Genomic DNA, 20,352 nt, shown 5'->3' with positions numbered 1-20,352 from the left:
ACTTGGGCACTGCTTGCACCTACACTTGGGCACTGCTTGTGACGCGCCCCTGGGCCTGAGTCGCGCAGCGTTGCGCACGCGGGAGCCTACCCGGAGCCGGATCTGATAGGGGTAGTAGTCTCGTGGCGGTGACCCGGTCCGTGCCCAAGGAGTCAAGCTGAGTGGCAGAGTTTAGCAGAAGATGGTACGGTGTTCGACTACGCCACCCGTTGAATGCGGCTATGAGGCCGCCGCTGCAGGGCAGACCGCTGACGCCGGTGGTACGATTGTGCAGCGTAGATGGTATAACCCCCAACGGGAGGGGTAAGGCCTCAGGGTAGCCGAAGTGTTTGAAGGGGGTAGCAGAATAGCATGCAGGTAGCAGGAACCACTCAGAGACGGTGCGGTGTAGTTCAGGGTCTTTACTGATGACAAAGGTAGACCCTCCCGGAGTACTGGCTAGCGATCGGGGCCTGGTCAGTCCGTGAGCAGATGGGATCTCCCCTGGCCAGGCGGAGTTGTAGGCCTCCCCAACTAATTGTACTCTTCTGGCTACCTTGCTAGAGGCGGGTAAAAGTAGCCCACGTCCCTGAGTGTACCGTGTGGTGCTCACCCGTATGGCCGGTGACTCGGGGCCTTCTGGTAGCTTCCGCTCCACGACGGCGGTGCTGGTCCCTTGCGTGTGACCGTGCCTTCGGGTTTCTTGGCCAGAGGACCTGAAATCCCCTGCCGGTCGGTTTCTGCTGCTGGGTAAGGATTAGTCCCCACAGCCTCGGACTCCGGGTCCGGTGAGAACTCTTCAATCAGGGCGAGCTCTACAGCTTCCAGCCCCTGACTCCTTTTAGCACTGCTCCCACTGAGCTCCTGATCTTTCTTTCCTATAGCTGCTCCTCTCCAGACCAGACTGTCTCTGTCTGGGACTCTTCTTCTTCTCTTTCTCTCCTCTCTAACCCTGCCTCAGCCCCAGTTTATATAGGGGAAGTTCTTCCCCTCCCAGGACTGGGCAGGAGGTGTGGCATGCATAGGATTCCTGACCAGGAGACCTCCCACCTGCTCTCAGACGTAATATTGCTATCACTGTGGAAACCAGACCCCTGGGGTGCCACATTCCCCCCTCGTGAAATTTAGTACTCCGGGACTAAACATACTTTTGTAAACATAACAAGTTATAAACAGAAACAGTACAATAAAGAAAAACACATTAGGATGGTCACGGCGTGTCCGCAACCGGGTGCAGTTTTTGAAGAAAACAAGGGTGTCCATTCCACCAAAGAACAGGGAGCCGTAACCAGGTAGGGGTCTGTCCTGCCCCGAGTCTTTAACAGTCTTTAGTCCGTTCCTGGGTTACGCTCCAAACATATGTACAAAGGATTCCGGATAATCCATAAACGACACCTATAAAATAACTAGAAATACACAATTATTCACAAGCAACAATAAACAAGTAAATACAAATAAAACAGTTTGAGCACTTTAAATCCTCCAACGTACGGGCAACTGGCCTCTAGTGACCCTAGTAGACCTACGGAGCTGACTGACTGGTCCTGAGTTACAGGGTGTAGGGGCTGTCAAAGGTAAACTGGGCAGCTGTCTACGAGCTCTTTGGCTCACTAGGGGCACGGCAGGCTCACTATAAGCAGAGGGTTGATCCTCCTGGTCTGCTTGTGTGGGGTCTTCTGCCTCCTGGACCGGCTGCTCTTCCAGCTCTACCTGTTTCTCCGTAGGTACTTGAGATGCTGGTTGGAGGAAGGTGAGGACGGGTACCACAACAGCGCCATTGACTTGAGTCCAAGACCGAGGGAAGTCTCCGAGCACAGTACTGACCATATCTTCCCTTTCCTCTGCGGGTCGAGGGTCTTCCTGTTCTTCTTCAGGGTTCCGTAGCTGTTCGGGACACTTCTTCAGGTGATCTCGGGATACAATGGCTGTGGTTTCTCCTCCATCCTTACTGATTGTGCAGACTTTCGGGTTCTCATGGCTTGAGGGCAGTACGGTTTACGGGTCCTTCTCCCACTGGTCGTCCAACTTGTGGAGCCGTCTCTTCCTCTTCAAGACCTGCTCTCCAGTTACCAGGGGAACAGCGGGAGCATACTGGTTGTAAGTCTTCTCCTGTCTTTCTCTAGCTTGACAGAGACTTCGCTCCACGCTCTCCTGTACTTTCCGGTACTGCTGCTGCCTCCCTGTGTCCCAGTCTGCTTCTGGTGAAGTGTCCTCGGGTGTCAGGACTCCCATATCCAGGTCAACAGGCAGCTTACCAGGTCTTGCTCTCATTAGGTAAGCCGGGGTACAGTTGGTAGAACCTACAGGGATGTGGTTGTATAGGTCCACCAGATCAGGCAGTTTCTCAGGCCACAGACTGCGTTCTTCCAGGGGCAATGTTTTCAAAAGGTCTATCACCACCTGGTTCATTTTCTCACAGAGTCCATTGGTTTGTGGATGATAGGGTGTTGTTCTTATCTTCCGGCAGCCATACAGAGTGCAGAACTCCTGGAAGACCTCCGCTTCAAAGGCAGGTCCCTGGTCCGTCAGCACCTGCTCTGGGTATCCGTGTGGACGGCAGAAGTGCTGCTGGAAGGCTCTAGCTGCTGTTTGAGCCGTTAAGTCCTTGACGGGGACGACAACCAAGAACCGGGAGTAGTGATCCACGATGGTTAACGCATAGACGTAGCCACTTCTGCTGGGGGTCAGTTTTACATGATCCAAGGCTACCAGTTCCAACGGCTGCTTGGTGACGATGGACTGCAGGGGAGTCTTCTGGCTAGCACGGTCCTTCCTTCTTAGGTTGCATGGGCCACAGTCTCTGCACCACCTCTCGATGGTTCCTCTCATGCCTACCCAGTGGAACCGCCCGCGCAGCAGGAACTCCAGCTTCTTCCATCCGAAGTGCCCAGCTCCGTTGTGGTATGCCTCCAGTACCATAGCCGCGTCTCTTCTTGGCACCACTACTTGCCAGATCAGTTCATGCGTCCGGGAGTTAACCATTCTGCGGCACAACTTCCCCTTGTAAAGGAACAGTCGACTCTTCTCAACCCACAGTTGCTTGGCCTCCTCCGGAGCGTCTGGGTCAAGGCGGGCATCTGGCTGAGTCAGCATCTCCTTCACCAGTCGGACGGCGGGGTCACTGTCTTGCGTTTCCGCCCAGTTGTAATGAGGTAAGGGGTTGAACGTAGCAGATTGCTTACCCCTTACACGGTGGGAATACTGGATAGTCCTATGACGGTGGAACGCGGGGAGTTCAACTTCTTCCAGTTCCTCTGGATCTTCCCCTACGTCCGGTAGGTTTGGCATTCTGGACAAGGCATCCGCGTTGGTATTGGAGCGTCCTGCCCGGTATTTGATCGTGAACTCATAGTTGGACAGGCGGGCCATCCATCTCTGCTCCAGGGCACCGAGTCTTGCCGTATCCAGGTGTGTCAACGGGTTGTTATCCGTGTACACGGTGAACCGGGAAGAGGCAAGGTAGTGCCTAAAGCGTTCGGTGACTGCCCACACCACTGCCAGGAACTCTAGCTTGAATGAGCTGTAATTCTCAGGGTTTCTTTCGGTGGGTCGCAGTTTTCGGCTGGCATAAAGCAATTACCCGTTCTTTCCCCTGCTGGATCTGGGACAGTACGGCTCCTAGCCCGACGTTACTTGCGTCGGTGTAGAGGATAAAGGGCTGGCTGTAATCAGGGTATGCCAGGATTTCATTCCCCGTGAGGGCCATCTTCAGCTGGCGGAAGGACTCTTCTTCCAGCTTCTCCCATCTGAAGGGTGGCTTCTGGTTCTTGGCCTTCCTGGACTGGCCTATCAGGAGGTCCTGCATAGGAGCTGCCTTTTTGGTGAAACCGGGAATGAATCTTCGGTAGTAGCCTACCAACCCGAGGAACTGCCGCACTTCCTTTACGCTGGAGGGGCTTGGCCATTCCTTAATTGCGGTGATCTTATCAGGGTCGGGAGCCACTCCGTCAGCACTCACCACGTGTCCCAGGTACTGCACCTTTGGTTTCAGGAGGTGACACTTGGAGGGTTTCACCTTTTAGGCCGTAGTTTGCCAGGGCTTCAAACACTTCTGCCAGGTGTTTCAGGTGGTCCTCGTAGGTCTTGGAGTAGACGATGACATCGTCCAGGTATAACAGGACCGTCTCGAAGTTTCGGCGTCCCAGACAGCATTCCATCAATCGTTGGAAGGTTCCTGGTGCGTTGCAGAGTCCGAACGGCATGCAGGTAAACTCGCTAAGTCCCATCGGGGTGGTGAATGCGGTCTTCTCCCGGTCCGCCTCTGCTACAGGAACCTGCCAGTACCCGCTAGTGAGATCCAAAGTGGAGAAGAAGTTAGCAGATTTTAAAGCAGCCAAAGACTCCTCTATCCTTGGTAAGGGGTACGCATCTTTGTGTGTGATACGGTTGATTTTCCGGTAATCTACACACATTCTCATGGTGTTGTCCTTCTTTTTAACCAAGACTAGTGGAGCTGCCCAGGGGCTACAGCTATCCCTGATTACTCCAGCCTCCTTCATGTCTCTAAGCATCCCCTTGGTGTGTTGGTAGTGTGCAGGGGGTACGGGTCGGTATCTCTCCTTTATGGGAGGATGGTCTCCTGTGGGGATGTGGTGTTCTACCCCCTTTACTCGCCCGAAGTCTAACGGGTGTTTACTAAACACTCTCGTACTCTTGAACCACCCGATAGACTCCCTGTTTCTGGTGTGAGGGAGTGGAGTCAGTTCCCAAATGTAGTTGCTGACACCAGTCCTCCATTGGTTTCTTAGAGCCGTTACCTTCCTCTGGGTGAGATGGAGGCAAGGGTTCCACTGACTGTACAGAATTTTGGTCGATGGTATACAATTTGGCTAGCGTGGCATACCGGGGCAGGTATACTTCCCTCTTCCCGATATTTATTATGCGAACGGGCACCCTCCCATGGCGTACATCAACCACCCCCCGTGCCGTCAAAATGGTGGGCCTACTGTCTGAGTAGACTGGTTCTACCATTGCTTGGTAATCTCTACCTCTCAGACCAATAGCTGCCCGGCACCAAATCATCATTTCACTTTTCGGGGGCATGGCAATAGGGAAAGGGTCACACATTCTCACGCTTCCTATCTCACCACCGGAGAGTTCCACCTGTTGCCGTCGCATCAGTGCCCGGATCTCTTTTTGGAGCACTCGCTGCTGGCCGGAGCTGGCGTTCTTGGCAACCTGCTGTAAAATGAGAATCACCTCTGCAAGACAATTTTCAATCACATTAGTTCCTAGAGTTATCTTTGGGTGACTCTCGCGCTTGTCAATGTCCACAATGATCAGTCCCTGTGCTGCCAGTTCGACTTTACCGATTTTAATGGTCACCTCTTTAAATCCGATCTGTGGCACGGGCTGACCATTGCTGGCGATGATACTCAAGTCGTCGTCAGGGTAGCGGGTTATATCCGAGTCATTCCAGTACTGCTTGAAGAGCACGTACGGGATGGTGGTGACCTGTGACCCGGTGTCCAGTAGGGCACTCATAGGAATGCCATCCAGTACCACAGTCAAGACTGGACGTCCTCCCACATATTTGTCACGCCAGTTCGATGGGCCTGGTGATCTTATTCCTGGGGGTTGGCCCTCTACCCCAGGTTGTGCCAGTTTAAAGGACAGTACCTTGCCATATGTCCGGGTTGATTGCATCGGCGGCAGATGGGTTGTCCGTCCTCGTTGTATCGGTCGCTGTGTCTTCCTCTGGCCGGTGGGGTCCTCCTTGGTCGACGCCACGGGATGTCCTCCGGTCCGGATGCCAGCTGGATCTTCCCTGGAGCAGAAACCTGTAAAGACTGCACAGTTCGGGTTAGCGCAGCAACGCTTTTAGCTAGCTCTTGGACCTGATGGTGCAGGTCTGGAGCCGGGTCATTGTTCAAAGCCTGCGCGTCAGCTCCCACAGGCCCTGCCGACAAGGGCGCCGCCTCCTGGTGGTAAGCGGTAGTAGGGCGCCTGTGGGTCACCACGCCACCCGGTGCCGGTTCTCGGAGCACCCGGATGGCTCTGTCCTTGAACTGTGCAAAGTCCAGATGAGGATCCTGTAAGGCCATTGCCCGCAACTGGGTTCGGTGGGCATTGCAATATAGTCCCTCTATAAATTGTTCGGTCAACAGCTTATCTTCATTTCCCACGCTGTCAGGGTCTGCCTGCTTAATGGCTCTCAGGGCCTCTTGTAGGTTTAGTGCATAGTCCCTTATATTCTCATGTGCTCGCTGTTTGCACCCGTAGAATCTAAGCTTAATCTCGGCTGAGGTGCGGGTATCAAAGGTGTCCTTCAGCCGGGTTAATATCCCTGCGACAGTCCTCCTCCCAGGTGGCCAGGACTTTACCTCCCTTTGGGCTGCCCCGGTTAGTTGGGCCACCAGGATGCTCACTTTTTGCTCTTCTGTGAGGGGGTACACCTGGAAGAGGCTATCCAGCTTTTCTCTAAAGTCATTCAGGGTATGTGACTCCCCTGAGTACTGGGGTAGCCAGGCTGCCCCCGGGATATAGGGCATGGTGAAAGGCATGACCGCAGCAGCGGCGGCGCTGGCGGTGGCAGTGAAGCTCTCCTCCGTATCCGACATCCTCCTCCCCCCTAGTTGACCGTGGCCTACCTTGCGATGATCCTCTTCCGTAGGCCGCGGTTCCGCAGTGGATCGTCAGGGTTGAGGACCTTCCGTCGCGCTCCTGTGACGTCGGCGTCTGCTGGGCTCCTTCCAGGACCTTACGCAACGTCCTGACGTGAGGCGGGGCTTCAGTTCTCGCGCGCTTTCAGAGTCCACGCCCCTCTTCTTCCCGCGCGGCGTCTTCAAGATGGCGTCCAATGGCGGGAAAACTCCACGGATGGCGGGAAGAAGGCAGAAGATGGCGCCGGATGGCGGGAAAACTTCACGGATGGCGGGAAGAAGGCAGAAGATGGCGCCGGATGGCGGGAATCTTCACCACAGGTAAGTTTAACAGTCTTCTTTCACTCACGCAGTACCCGGTGGTTGCGGGCACGGAATCCTGCCGACTACGCCAAAGTTGACGCGCCCCTGGGCCTGAGTCGCGCAGCGTTGCGCACGCGGGAGCCTACCTGGAGCCGGATCTGATAGGGGTAGTAGTCTCGTGGCGGTGACCCGGTCCGTGCCCAGGGAGTCAAGCTGAGTGGCAGAGTTTAGCAGAAGATGGTACGGTGTTCGACTACGCCACCCGTTGAATGCGGCTATGAGGCCGCCGCTGCAGGGCAGACCGCTGACGCCGGTGGTACGATTGTGCAGCGTAGATGGTATAACCCCCAACGGGAGGGGTAAGGCCTCAGGGTAGCCGAAGTGTTTGAAGGGGGTAGCAGAATAGCATGCAGGTAGCAGGAACCACTCAGAGACGGTGCGGTGTAGTTCAGGGTCTTTACTGATGACAAAGGTAGACCCTCCCGGAGTACTGGCTAGCGATCGGGGCCTGGTCAGTCCGTGAGCAGATGGGATCTCCCCTGGCCAGGCGGAGTTGTAGGCCTCCCCAACTAATTGTACTCTTCTGGCTACCTTGCTAGAGGCGGGTAAAAGTAGCCCACGTCCCTGAGTGTACCGTGTGGTGCTCACCCGTATGGCCGGTGACTCGGGGCCTTCTGGTAGCTTCCGCTCCACGACGGCGGTGCTGGTCCCTTGCGTGTGACCGTGCCTTCGGGTTTCTTGGCCAGAGGACCTGAAATCCCCTGCCGGTCGGTTTCTGCTGCTGGGTAAGGATTAGTCCCCACAGCCTCGGACTCCGGGTCCGGTGAGAACTCTTCAATCAGGCCGAGCTCTACAGCTTCCAGCCCCTGACTCCTTTTAGCACTGCTCCCACTGAGCTCCTGATCTTTCTTTCCTATAGCTGCTCCTCTCCAGACCAGACTATGTCTCTGTCTGGGACTCTTCTTCTTCTTCTCTTTCTCTCCTCTCTAACCCTGCCTCAGCCCCAGTTTATATAGGGGAAGTTCTTCCCCTCCCAGGACTGGGCAGGAGGTGTGGCATGCATAGGATTCCTGACCAGGAGACCTCCCACCTGCTCTCAGACGTAATATTGCTATCACTGTGGAAACCAGACCCCTGGGGTGCCACATTTGCACCTACACTTGGGCACTGCTTGCACCTACACTTGGGCACTGCTTGTGTAGCGCCCCGAGGGTTCGGCCGCTACAGGGGTATTGCACCTCTGCCAGAGGTGTGCTATTCCACTCCCGGGTAAGGATGGAGCATGGACCAGGACTCGGCTGCATACAGCACACACACCCCATTTCCGAGGGACAGCTCAACGGTGCTCCCACTAGACAGAAGTGCAGGCACAACCGACTATGTCCCTGACTGGAGTGGGGAGGGGGGTGGAACACCCAGTGCTGTAGGGGCAGATAGGGGTTGGTTCCTGAGCGTAGGAAGGAGCCCATTGGTTGCTGGTCACCTGGGCTCATGGCTAGAGGGAGGTATAAAAGGTGGGCACCATCTTAGAACAGGGTTCAGTTCAGTCTGTGCAGAGAGAGGAGAAGACAGGGAGCAGAGGCTCTGTAGGAGCTCTGCTCAGAGGCAGGCCTAGAGAAAAGGCCGGAGCCTGAGAGGAGAAGAAGTGGGCCTGGAGAAGAGGCCAAGGGAAGGAGGAGAAGACAGAACAGAAAAGGAGAAGAAGAGACAGAGAAACAGGAGGGCTCAGGAACAAGAAAGTGGAAGGGACCCTAAGAACCCACGAGAATCCAGGGTGCAGGGTCAGGCAGATTAAGGGTACCGGATCCCAAGTTGGTGGAGGAGAAACAACCCTCAGCCAAAGACCGGAGGCTGTGACCATTTATTGGTGCAGCACCTCATCAAACCTGCTAGGAAGGCACCATATAGGACAGCGGAGAACGGGGCCCACGTTTACCCGCACAAGTCCGCGGCTGCTGGACAAAAGTGGGTCACTGGTGAGGAAGGCCAGAGAAAGGATTGAAGGGGGTCCTGTGCCATGCTTCTGAACTGCCTGGGGGTTGACCGAGCCCCTCACCTGGTGGACACCGCACTGCTTGGGTGGTCACTGCTTGCGCAGAAGTGACCCGGAGCACCTGAACTGTGAGTAAAAGACATTGGACTGCAGTACGTTGTCTGTGTGCTCTTTCGCTCCTCCAGCACTAACGGTACTGGGACTCTCACCACTATCACTCCCACCATCCACTACACTGCCCTGGGGCCGCACTCTTCCCGTGGGGAGTCACACCATCCCAGCTGCATACATCATCGGCCCCAGCGGTCTGCCCTGCAGCGGCGGTTCCTAATAACCACAATCCACGGGTGGCGTAGTCGGACATTATCTAAAACATCTAAAAGACTGCCACTGGTCTGACCACCCTGAGCGACGGGACCGGGTCGCCACTGCTACCCCCATCGTCTCCCTATTGCCCGGTTCCGAGTGCCCCACGGCCCAGGGGGCGAGTCACTTGCACCTACACATGCTCATTGAGCCAACCGGGCATCAGACTGTCCATGTATGTGACACCACTTAGGAGACATTTTAAATGAAGTATAGCACTGTCCGGAAGGAAATAAAATTGTCACTCAAGTATTGCATATCTGTACACTTTTCAGATAGCATTGCTTTGAAGATTCCGATAAGATGATTAATTCCTTTCCTAAGGTTACCTTCTCAGCATATTAAGCAGCCATCCAGAACCATACTACTGTATTGATGAAAAGCAAAAACTCTAAAGCAGGGGTGGGGAACCTCAGGTCCGCGGTGACTTTTCTCCGACACCTGGGAGATTCCCGGGGACTGCAGTGCTTGAGCTGGCACCTGTGTTTTTATGGCCATCTGCCATTTAATTTCTTCTTGCTCTGTGAGCATGCACACTACTGAATGCTGCAGCGCGTGCAATAAAGGATTACGTCCTGACACCAGTGACATCATCAGGATTTATTTTGTGAGCGGAGTTAGAGCGCAATTTGTACTGCCCCTGAAGGATGGTATAAATATCCAAATGGCCCATGGGAGAAAAAAGGTTCCCCACCCCTGCCCTAAAATATAGAACCTTGAGACATGATTTGGGTTGTCGGCCAAACTAGAGACTCTGATCCTGACATGCAGGAGGGAAGCTATCAATTGGCGGCTCTGAAGAGACCGTTTTTTGTACTATGGGAAGAGAGCTATTTTTCTTTCTTTTCACCAGGGAAACTCTGTTAAACAGACCTTTGATGATTGTACTACATCTGTAGTATGGAAAATTTTAAATTAGAAATGAGTGAATCAAATTTGTTTTGAATTTTTAGGAATTTGTTGAAAACGGTAAATTAGAACTATTTGCAATATGCTTGACAAGAGTTGTCTAAAATGGTTAATCCTTTTCTGGCTGATGTGTAAAATAGTGGTAAATTACCTTGGGCTGCTTCTCTATAATATCTTGCAGCTAACACATTGGCTGGGCCATACCATGTAATCAGGAGGGACTATCAGCCTGTATGAAAGCAGAAGAAGAGAATGCAGCAGTCATTTTGTGGTGAATCTGGATAGTGACTGCTTAGCTTTAGAGATGGGGAAAGAAAGTCATAAAACACTGAATAAAATGTAGATAGTGTGTGACAACATAGCAGCGAAGAATATAAATGTTATGAGCAAAACAGCATAGTGCCATATACGTTTTTCTGAGCAATAGGAGACTGAAATACTTTTGTTTTGCCACAAATGTAATTTTCTGGGAAAATTTGGTAAATTTGTCAAATTGGACTTTCAACATATTCACTCATCTCTAGTTAAAATTTCACCCCTTCACGACATCTGTCGTACATGTATGTTGCTTCGGTAGGTGCATTCCTGAAAACTCCCGTACATGTATGGCGTGACGATCATGCAGGCTAACTCCGAGGGTCGGCGCGATCAAAAGCGGGTGTCAGCGCTATGAGTGCTGACACCCTGCAGCAACGCCCACGATCAGTGCTAGCGTGTTTAACAGCCACTGTTAATAATGACAGCGACATAGATCACCAGGGTTTCCGTGTAAATCTCTGAAATACGTGATTCAGATGGAACCCCTGATGGAGGATTCCCTATAATGAGCCAGATGAAGACACTGTTGATTCAGTATGATCCGACAATGTCCGTATTTTTAACCGCGCATTGAGGTGCCGTTGGACACAGTTTTGTGCACCTCTGAAAAGAAGAGCACTGAACAGAGGCCAGACAGAGTCCAGAGTAACTCTGCTACCTCATTATAGTGAATGGATCCCTCGGGGGTTTCAAACGAATCATGTCATTTGAAGATACAGGGCTCATACTCATTTGCAAGAAAAATGACCGATTGCTCTCTGACTACTGTTGTTCTGAGAGTCCCTGCTCATATGCGAGTCAATGGGTGCAATAAAAAAAATCGCACAGCAATCAGACTATGCGAGTGCCATCCAGTTTTTACGCATCCATCTCATAGAAAACCCGATATTTCATCAGCCGCATACAGTAAAATCAAAGCGTGACTGTCACAGAATTTATATATAAATATGTGAGTGGCATATATAATTAGCACAATACGTGTGTAGCTTACTGTACATGTAATTTATTTATTGCTAAGATAAAGAAAAAAATGGCGTGAAGTCACCTAAATTTTTATTAACCAGCTGAGTGAAAGTGGACAGCTGGGGGCTGATGTTTATAGCCTGAGAAGGGGGTAATACCCATGGAGCTTCCTAGGCTATTAAGGCTACTTGGCCTTTACTGGCTATTAAAATGGGGGCCCCCAAAAAAGACGTGGGTTCACCCCTATTTTAACAACCAGCAAAGGCTAGGCAGACAGCTGCGGGCTGATATTAATAGGCTATGAAGCGGCCATGGGTATTGCCCCCCCCCCCCTCCTAGACTAAAAATCATCAGCTCTCAGCTGCCCCAGAAATGGCAAATTTATAAGATGCGCCAAATTTGGTGCATAGCCTCCGCTCTTCCCACTTTCCCTGGTGCGGTGGCAAGTGGGATAATAGTATTGGGGTTGATATCAGCTTTGTATTGGCAGCTGACATCAAGCCCAGGGGTTAGTAACGGAGAAGCGTCTATAAGACGCCCCCATTTCTAACCCCATAGTCTTATTGTAAGTAAAAACACCTAGAATAAAGTCCTTTATTTAAAATAATGACACTCATTTATTGAAATAAACACTCCCCATCCCTCTTTTACCCATTTAACCAGAAAAATGAAAAAGCAAACTTATACTCCCGTCTGATGAGAAGATGTTCCATTGAAGCCCATGTACCCTGTAAAAGGCCAAAAAAATAAAGCGCCATATTCCTCCCCTGTCCGATGAGAAGATAAGATAATCCATTTGTCCCTTGACACGTCTAGCATTGCTACATCTAGATGGCGGGCTGAATGGTTGCCTGATGCGTCCATTCAGCCTGACATCCAGCAAAGACACTAAGCTGTGCGCAGTCACAGCTTAGTAGTCTACAGCTTAATGACTTGCAGTGACGGGAATATGGTGAGCGGAGTTCATATCAGTGAGGTGAATGGAGTTCATTGGCTATTAGCGCGAGCGCCGTGAGAAAGTTCTCGCGCTGACGTCAGTGAGATGAATGGAGTTCATTGGCTATGAACTCCGCTCACCTTATACCCGGCACTTCAAGTCACTGAGCTGAGCTTGTACACACTACTCAGTGTCTCTGCTGGATGTCAGGCTGAATGGTCGCATCATGCAGCCGGAGTTTCGACCACATATTCGGTACTAGCTATTGCACCCGTTCGAAGCCCAGGTGGTGAGCATTTTTATTGGTGAATTTTTGTGCTATGTTAATTTTGTAGTAGAATTCTTCAATAAAATGACACCGGAGTCAGTGTGGTATACGCACGCGCTATCAGCGCCATTTTTTCTAAGACACTGTGTCTGTGAATTCGCATATACAGGGTCTTCAATAAAATGGCGCCGGAGTTCGCGATATGCGCACGAGTTGACTCCAGCGCCATTTTATTGAAGCAATGTAGTACAACGTCAACATAGCAGTGCGCACGCATCGGGCATGGGGATAATGGTGATGGACAGTGCGTGCGCACTGTTATGTTGACGCTGTAGTAGAATTCTTCAATACAATGGTCCCGGAGTCAACGTATGCTCATCCTGTGATATCCAGTGCCATTTTGTTGAAAACAGCGTGTCTGCAAATTTGCATACACAGGGTCTTCAATAAAATGGCGCCATAGTATGGTATACGCATGCACGGACTCCGGCACCACACTGCTCAGGCGACGCCCAACTCTGCTTCGGATAGAAAGATGTGTCTAGTGTTGTATATACAGTAAGGTCCATATATATTTGGACAGAGACAACATTTTTCTAATTTTGGTTCTAGACATTACCACAATGAATTTTAAACAAAACAATTCAGATGCAGTTGAAGTTCAGACTTTCAGCTTTCATTTGAGGGTATCCACATTAAAATTGGATGACGGGTTTAGGAGTTTCAGCTCCTTAACATGTGCCACCCTGTTTTTAAAGGGACCAAAAGTAATTGGACAATTGACTCCAAGGCTATTTCATGGACAGGAGTGGGCAATCCCTTCGTTATGTCATTCTCAATTAAGCAGATAAAAGGCCTGGAGTTGATTTGATGTGTGGTGCTTGCATTTGGAAGGTTTTGCTGTGAAGTAAACATGCGGTCAAAGCAGCTCTCCATGCAGGTGAAACAAGCCATCCTTAAGATGCAAAAACAGAAAAAACCCATCCGAGAAATTGCTACAATATTAGGAGTGGCAAAATTTACAGTTTGGTACATTCTGAGAAAGAAAGCACTGGTGAACTCATCAATGCAAAAAGACCTGGGCACCCACGGAAGACAACAGTGGTGGATGATCGCAGAATAATCTCCATGGTGAAGAGAAACCCCTTCACAACAGCCAACCAAGTGAACAATACTCTCCAGGAGGTAGGCGTATCAATATCCAAATCTACCATAAAGAGAAGACTGCATGAAAGTAAATACAAAGGGTTCACTGCACAGTGCAAGCCACTCATAAGCATCAAGAATAAAAAGGCTAGACTGGACTCTGCTAAAAAAAACATCTAAAAAAGCCAGCACAGTTCTGGAAGAACATTCTTTGGACAGATGAAACCAAGATCAACCTCTACCAGAATGATGGAAAGAGAAAAGTATGGCGAAGGCGTGGTACAGCTCATGATCCAAAGCATACCACATCATCTGTAAAACACGGCAGGGGCAGTGTGATGGCTTGGGCATGCATGGCTGCCAGTGGCACTGGGTCACTAGTGTTTATTGATGATGTGACACAGGACAGAAGCAGCCGAATGAATTCTGATGTATTCAGAGCCATACTGTGTGCTCAGATCCAGCCAAATGCAGCCAAACTGATTGGTTGTCATTTCATACTACAGATGGACAATGACCCAAAACATGAAGCCAAAGCAACCCAGGAGTTTATTAAAGCAAAGAAGTGGAATATTCCTGAATGGCTAAGTCAGTCACCTGATCTCAACCCAATTGAGCATGCATTTCACTTGTTAAAGACTAAACTTCAGACAGAAAGGCCCACAAACAAACAGCAACTGAAAACCACCACAGTGAAGGCCTTTCAGAGCACCAAAAAGGAGGAAACACAGCATCTGGTGATGTCCATGAGTTCAAGATTTCAGGCAGTCATTGCCAACAAAGGGTTTTCAACCAAGTACTAGAAATGAACATTTTATTTACAATTATTTAATTTGTCCAATTACTTTTGGTCCCTTTAAAAACAGGGTGGCACATGTTAAGGAGCTGACACTCCTAAACCCTTCATCCAATTGTAATGTGGATACCCTCAAATGAAAGGTGAAAGTCTGACTTCAACTGCATCTGAATTGTTTTGTTTAAAATTCATTGTGGTAATGTCTAGAACCAAAATTAGAAAAATGTTGTCTCTGTCCAAATATATATGGACCTAACTGTAAGATTGGTGTACTCAGGAGAAACTGCATAACATATTTTGTGGTCCATTTTCTCTTATTATTCCTTATAAAATTTGAAAACTTGACGCCAAAGTAACATTTTAGTGGAAAAAAATGGTAATTCTCCATTGATTCAGCCAAATGTTATTCATTTCTGTGAATCCCTTGACGGTTAAAAATTCTCTCTTCACCCCTAGATGAATTCCTCAAGAGTTTGTTTCCAAAATGGGGTCACTTGTGAGGTTTTCTGCTGTTTTGGCATGCCAGGGGCTCTTTAAATGTGACATGTCATCCACAATCTGTTACAGCTAAAATTGCACTCCAGAATTCAATTGGCGCTCCTTCCCTTCTGAGCCCTGCAGTGTGCCGAAATAGCAGTTTTCCACCACATATGGGGTATCTGTGTACTCAGTAGAAAATTGAGCATAGAATTTGTTGTGCAATTTGTCCTGTTACTCTTGTGAAAATGAAAAATTTGGGGCTGAAGCAACATTTTTGCTGGAAAAAAATTATTTTTTTTCATGGCTTGAAGTTATAAAATTCTTTGAAGCACCTGTGGGTCAGAAGTGCTCACTACACCTCTAGATAAGTTCCTTGAGGGGTGTAGTTTACAAAATGGGGTCTCTCTTTAAGCGCATCAGGGGTTCTGCAAACACGACATGGCATCTACTATCTATTCCAGCCAATTTTGCACTCCAAAAATCAAATGGCTCTCCTTCCCTTCTCGGCACTGCCGTGCGCCCAAACAGTAGTTCTCCACCACATATGGGATATCTGTGTACTCAGGAGAAAATGAACCATAAAATTTGTTGTGCAATTTCTCCTGTTACCCTTGTGAATATGCAAAATTTGGGGCTAAATGAATTTTTTTGTGGGGAAAATTAAATGTTAATTTTTTTCCTTCCACATTGCTTTAATTCCTGTGAAGCATCTGAAGGGTTAATAAACTTTGAGGGGTGTAGTTTTTAAAATGGTGTCACTTTCGGGTATTTTCTGTCATAGAGGCCCCTCAAAGTCACTTCAAACGTGATGAGGTCCCTAAAAAATTTTTTTTCTACAAAAAATGTTTTTATTTTTGTTAGAAAAAGGAGAAATTGCTGTAACTTTTAACCATTTCTAACTTCCTAACAATTATTTTTTTTTAAAAAAAATGATGCTGATGTAAAATAGATGTATGGGAAATGTGGTTTATAAATTATTTTGTATAGCATGATTAACTGGTTTAAGGATATTGCGAAATTTGCTACATTTTTGCCAAAATTCCATTATTTTCACAAATGCAAAAAAATTAGCCCTAAATTTACCACGAACATAAAGTACAATCTCAGAATCGCTGGGATTCATTAAACATTCCAAAGAATTCTAAAAATTTATGAACCAATTAGTCTGTGTCTAATGTCTGTATGTGTCCCTGAAATTGTATATAGCCATCACACTAACCTTTGTGTCTCTATTTACAGGCCGTAAGTGCATTGGCGGATGTGGCCTGCAAATGTCATGGAGTCTCTGGTTCTTGCAGTCTTAAGACTTGTTGGCTACAACTAGCTGACTTTCGGAAAGTAGGAGACCTACTAAAGGAGAAGTATGACAGTGCCGCAGCCATGAAACTCAACAGTCGGGGAAAATTGGTGCAAGTCAACAACAAGTTCAATGTTCCCACTACGAGCGATCTGGTTTACATCGATCCAAGTCCGGATTATTGTGTACGCAATGAAAGCACTGGGTCTTTGGGAACCCAAGGAAGGCTGTGCAATAAAACGTCAGAGGGCATGGACGGCTGTGAGCTCATGTGTTGTGGTAGAGGGTACGACCAGTTCAAAACAGTACAGACTGAGAGATGTCACTGCAAGTTTCACTGGTGCTGTTACGTAAAATGCAAGAAATGTACCGAGATTGTCGACCAGTTTGTATGCAAGTAAGAGGCAAAAGTAAACGACTATGGACAATATCGAATATCTGCTTTAATTTATAGAGGTCACTTAGGAGTTGCAAACAGAAAGCAACTGGATCTATTTTTTTCTTCATATCACACAGCCTCTCCTTGGAAAAGAACAGGTTAATAGAAAAAAAATGAACTGAAAAAATATTTATTGACAAAAATTAAAGACTTTTTTTCTTTAAAAAAAAAGTATATAATTAGATAAACTAAGACTGAAGCGCTCTGGATTTAGAACATGTATAGTAGGTTTATATGGATGAGAGGGAAGCAGACGGATGAAGTCAAGTTTTTTTTTTTTATATTAAATAGAAAAAAAAGTTGTTTTTTTTAATGGTTTATGGAGAATTCACTCCAAAAAATGTCACAGTTCGACAGTTAAGATGCAAAGTTATTTTATTTTTTTTGTTTTCTCTGCCATTTTATTTGTTTTTTAATACTAGGAACTACTATAGGTTGTGTGATACCTCTGGAGATGTTGGGATTGCACTTTTGTATTCTGCATAAAAACCTTATATGTTTCAGATATTCATCATACACATTACCGATTTAATTCAGGCATAAGTTAATTCATATTGACGTATTCATCCTGCTCATTTTTACTTTCATCGTTCTAAGACTAGAATGGTTAAGAGAGAAAAATTAGTGAAAAATTTGACCTTTTTTTTTTTTTGTTTTATAATTTCACTTTTTGGATCTGTTTTTCCAAAAAAATTTCTTTCCCTAACATGAAAAAAAAAAGAATTTTTGTATGTCATGCTGTATTTAGCCATTTTAAAATTCTTCAGTGAGGAAAGTCATTATATGCAGTTTTTTAAGAATAAGTCATACTTTTTACATACTATTAATACTATACACTAAACTTTTTACATGCAATATGGTTACATTTATGGGAAATTGTGGTCTGCTGTTTTCTATTTCAAAGCTTTTGTGACTTTATGTATATATAACCCTAAATACTGCCAGTAATTAAATGTATGTATTTATTTACACATTTACCTAGGCAACGTTTCCTTTTTATTTCAAATCGATAGTTTTGGGATTTTTATTTTAAAGGGGGAAAATCAAAATACCCTTTTTTTGACATGTTATACATTTTGCAGAATCTTAACACTTTTGGTGTCAGGTTTCATAGGGGTTTGAAATAGTTTAAAGCACATATTGATAAATGCTTCATGGCCTTTAGGGTAGAGGGGAAAGCAAGTAATAGGGGTGGGTTTCACAAAATATAATGCACTTGAAACCAATTTTTTTTAATTTCCTTTTGGCAGGGCATTACATACCAATTTAATTTTTATTAATTAAAAAAAGCCCCATAAATATCACTAGGGAAAATATCCCTAAAAAGTTTTAAAAACTTTCAAAAACTTTTTACAAAAGCAGCAGCAATATTTTTTTTTCCTCCAGTCAACAGTTAGGACTTTTATAATTCACGAGTATTTCACATTTCCATGTTGTATTGTAAAAATGTATTTTTGTCTCCCATTTACAGCATTTTTTTTTTTAATTTTTTTTTTTACAACGGTTGAAAATGTGTTTAATTTATTACCCATGCTTACCATAATATCTGTAGAAAACTACAATACCATTAAATTTCACTAAGCACTAATGAAATCATGGTTTGGATTTATTATGGAAAAAAACAATCATATTTTTATATATATATATTTTGACTACAAGATTTTTTTAAGTAATTTTTTTTTACCCGTCCAGACTATTCATTCAGAATTATTTAATGTAAAATATTTACTTGTCCTTGAGAAATGTAAATTCTATGTTCCTTTTTTTTTTTTGTCCTGTATATTGTACATGTAATGTACATATTTTGCAGCCCTATATTGTATGATTTCGCTGGTTTAAAAAAAAAAAAATCAACCAAAAAGAACATCATGAAAGACAAAAATATACAATAAAAAACTAATTTTATTTTAAAGTGGCTTCATTTAAGCATTTAATACAAAAATTCAAAAAAGTTTTTTTTTTCTACAGAAAAAATGCTACGAAAGTCTTTCTGCAACTGAAGCAAAGCTAACATTCTGGCTTCACCAAGTTTAGGAAGAAAGGTCAAGGAACCATTATTATTTCAGATGTACATAATTAAAATATTTGTATATGAAGTTTGCATACATTTTGGCCGCAGTTGGGGGAATACACGTCGCTGAAATAGGATTATAGCTGCTGGTTTAATAAAAAAAACAACTTTTAAAATTTAGAAATAAACCATTACACATTGAGTAATATTAAAATCCTTTTTTCTTTTTTTTTTTAACATTTCTACATTCAAATAGTTTTAATTACACTGTAAATGTCTTAAGTTTATTGTGGGCGCAAATCTAATAACTGTGATAAAAGATAATATTTTATACTTTGCTGTTTATTCCTTTGTCTTCTGTGTTTGTGATTAAAATTTCATCTACAAAACTTCCGTTTTGGGAACGTGCCCAGAAAGTACAAACAAAATGGATATCACTTAGGGCTGACATTTTGGAAGAAGACTAGAATTATGGTCAATGATGTATTTTGTTAAATAGAACATTTTTACTCCTTTCTGGGAGTCTTCGTTATTTTTTTTTTTCCTTTTGTTTCCTTTTTTATTTTTAGGTAAATGCTCAGTATTTTTTGCCACATTTTTATGAATTAAAAAGATTTTTTTCTATTGATCAATTCAATTTATTAGGAAATAATCTAAAGTGAAAACAAAATTTTAAGTGTCATTTTAAATAGTTTTTGTCTTTTTAGAAATGGTTTACACATTTCAACACTGCATATATTTATTCTTTTTAATAATTTTATAGATTTACCATAGGGCTATAATACTATCAGCCCTAAAAATAATTGATTCATCACTAAGCTGATTTATTTGAAAGTTTTTTTTTTTTTTTTTTACAATTTCATATTTTAATAAGAATTACAGAATGTTGTTGCTGATGAAGAAAAATTTATATTTTTAATTTGTTGTATTATATCTTTCTCAATTCTGATAGTAAAATGGGGCTGTCTGCTGTTTTGAAACCTCAAAACTACTGGTTCCTCTAGATACATGACTTGCAAAGTGACTAAAAAAATACTCCTTTTTTTAAAAAAAAAAAAATATTGCCAGAAATAAGATTGCCCATCCCAATGCCAAGTGTCTTTTCCCTGCTTTAACGAGTCTTGAGTTCTTTATGCTGATTGTTCCCAAATCCCTCACCTCTGCTCTCTCGATTTCTTAGATGGACGACACATTGGTCAGTCGAGAGCAGAGTGAAGGGGATGGGGAACATTCAGTGTAGAGAGCCTAGGACACTTCATCACAGGTGGCTAAAAACTTCTTTATCTGCCTTACGTAACTAATATGCACACCGACACTGACAAGCTTTTGCTGCTCTACAAGTCTCCTTTTAGTGCTGTCTTCTGTTTTGAGGGGTCAGAACAACTGACAGACCACTTTTACGATGATTCCCAAATTAGTCAGTTGGTCGCATATCAACAGTCTATGAGATCATATTCCAAATGCATTTTCAAGTCCCAGCTATAAAAAGAGATCGCCTTGAGTACAGCATGACCCGATGATGCAATGTTGCTCTGTCGGTTATTT

At 45.8% G+C, this 20,352-nt stretch overlaps 1 protein-coding gene across 3 annotated transcripts in view; it reads left to right on the top strand.

Annotated features, from left to right (window-relative positions):
• WNT5A (Wnt family member 5A) overlaps nt 1–17,496 on the top strand; it is a 51,005-nt gene extending 33,509 nt beyond the window's left edge. For all 3 annotated transcript variants that reach the window (XM_073644590.1, XM_073644589.1, XM_073644588.1), the window contains exon 5: nt 16,300–17,496. In XM_073644590.1, coding sequence (XP_073500691.1) covers nt 16,300–16,758 — 459 coding nt within the window. In that variant the 3' untranslated portion in view covers nt 16,759–17,496. The remainder of the gene's footprint in view (nt 1–16,299) is intronic.
• Nucleotides 17,497–20,352: the final 2,856 nt, after the last annotated feature.

Source organism: Phyllobates terribilis, unplaced genomic scaffold, assembly GCF_046119375.1.
Source record: "Phyllobates terribilis strain yellow unplaced genomic scaffold, ASM4611937v1 Scaffold_8__6_contigs__length_399053987, whole genome shotgun sequence".
Lineage (NCBI taxonomy): Eukaryota > Metazoa > Chordata > Amphibia > Anura > Dendrobatidae > Phyllobates > Phyllobates terribilis.
Note: the sequence above shows the minus strand (reverse complement) of the source record. Positions and strands in the feature narration are given on the sequence as shown.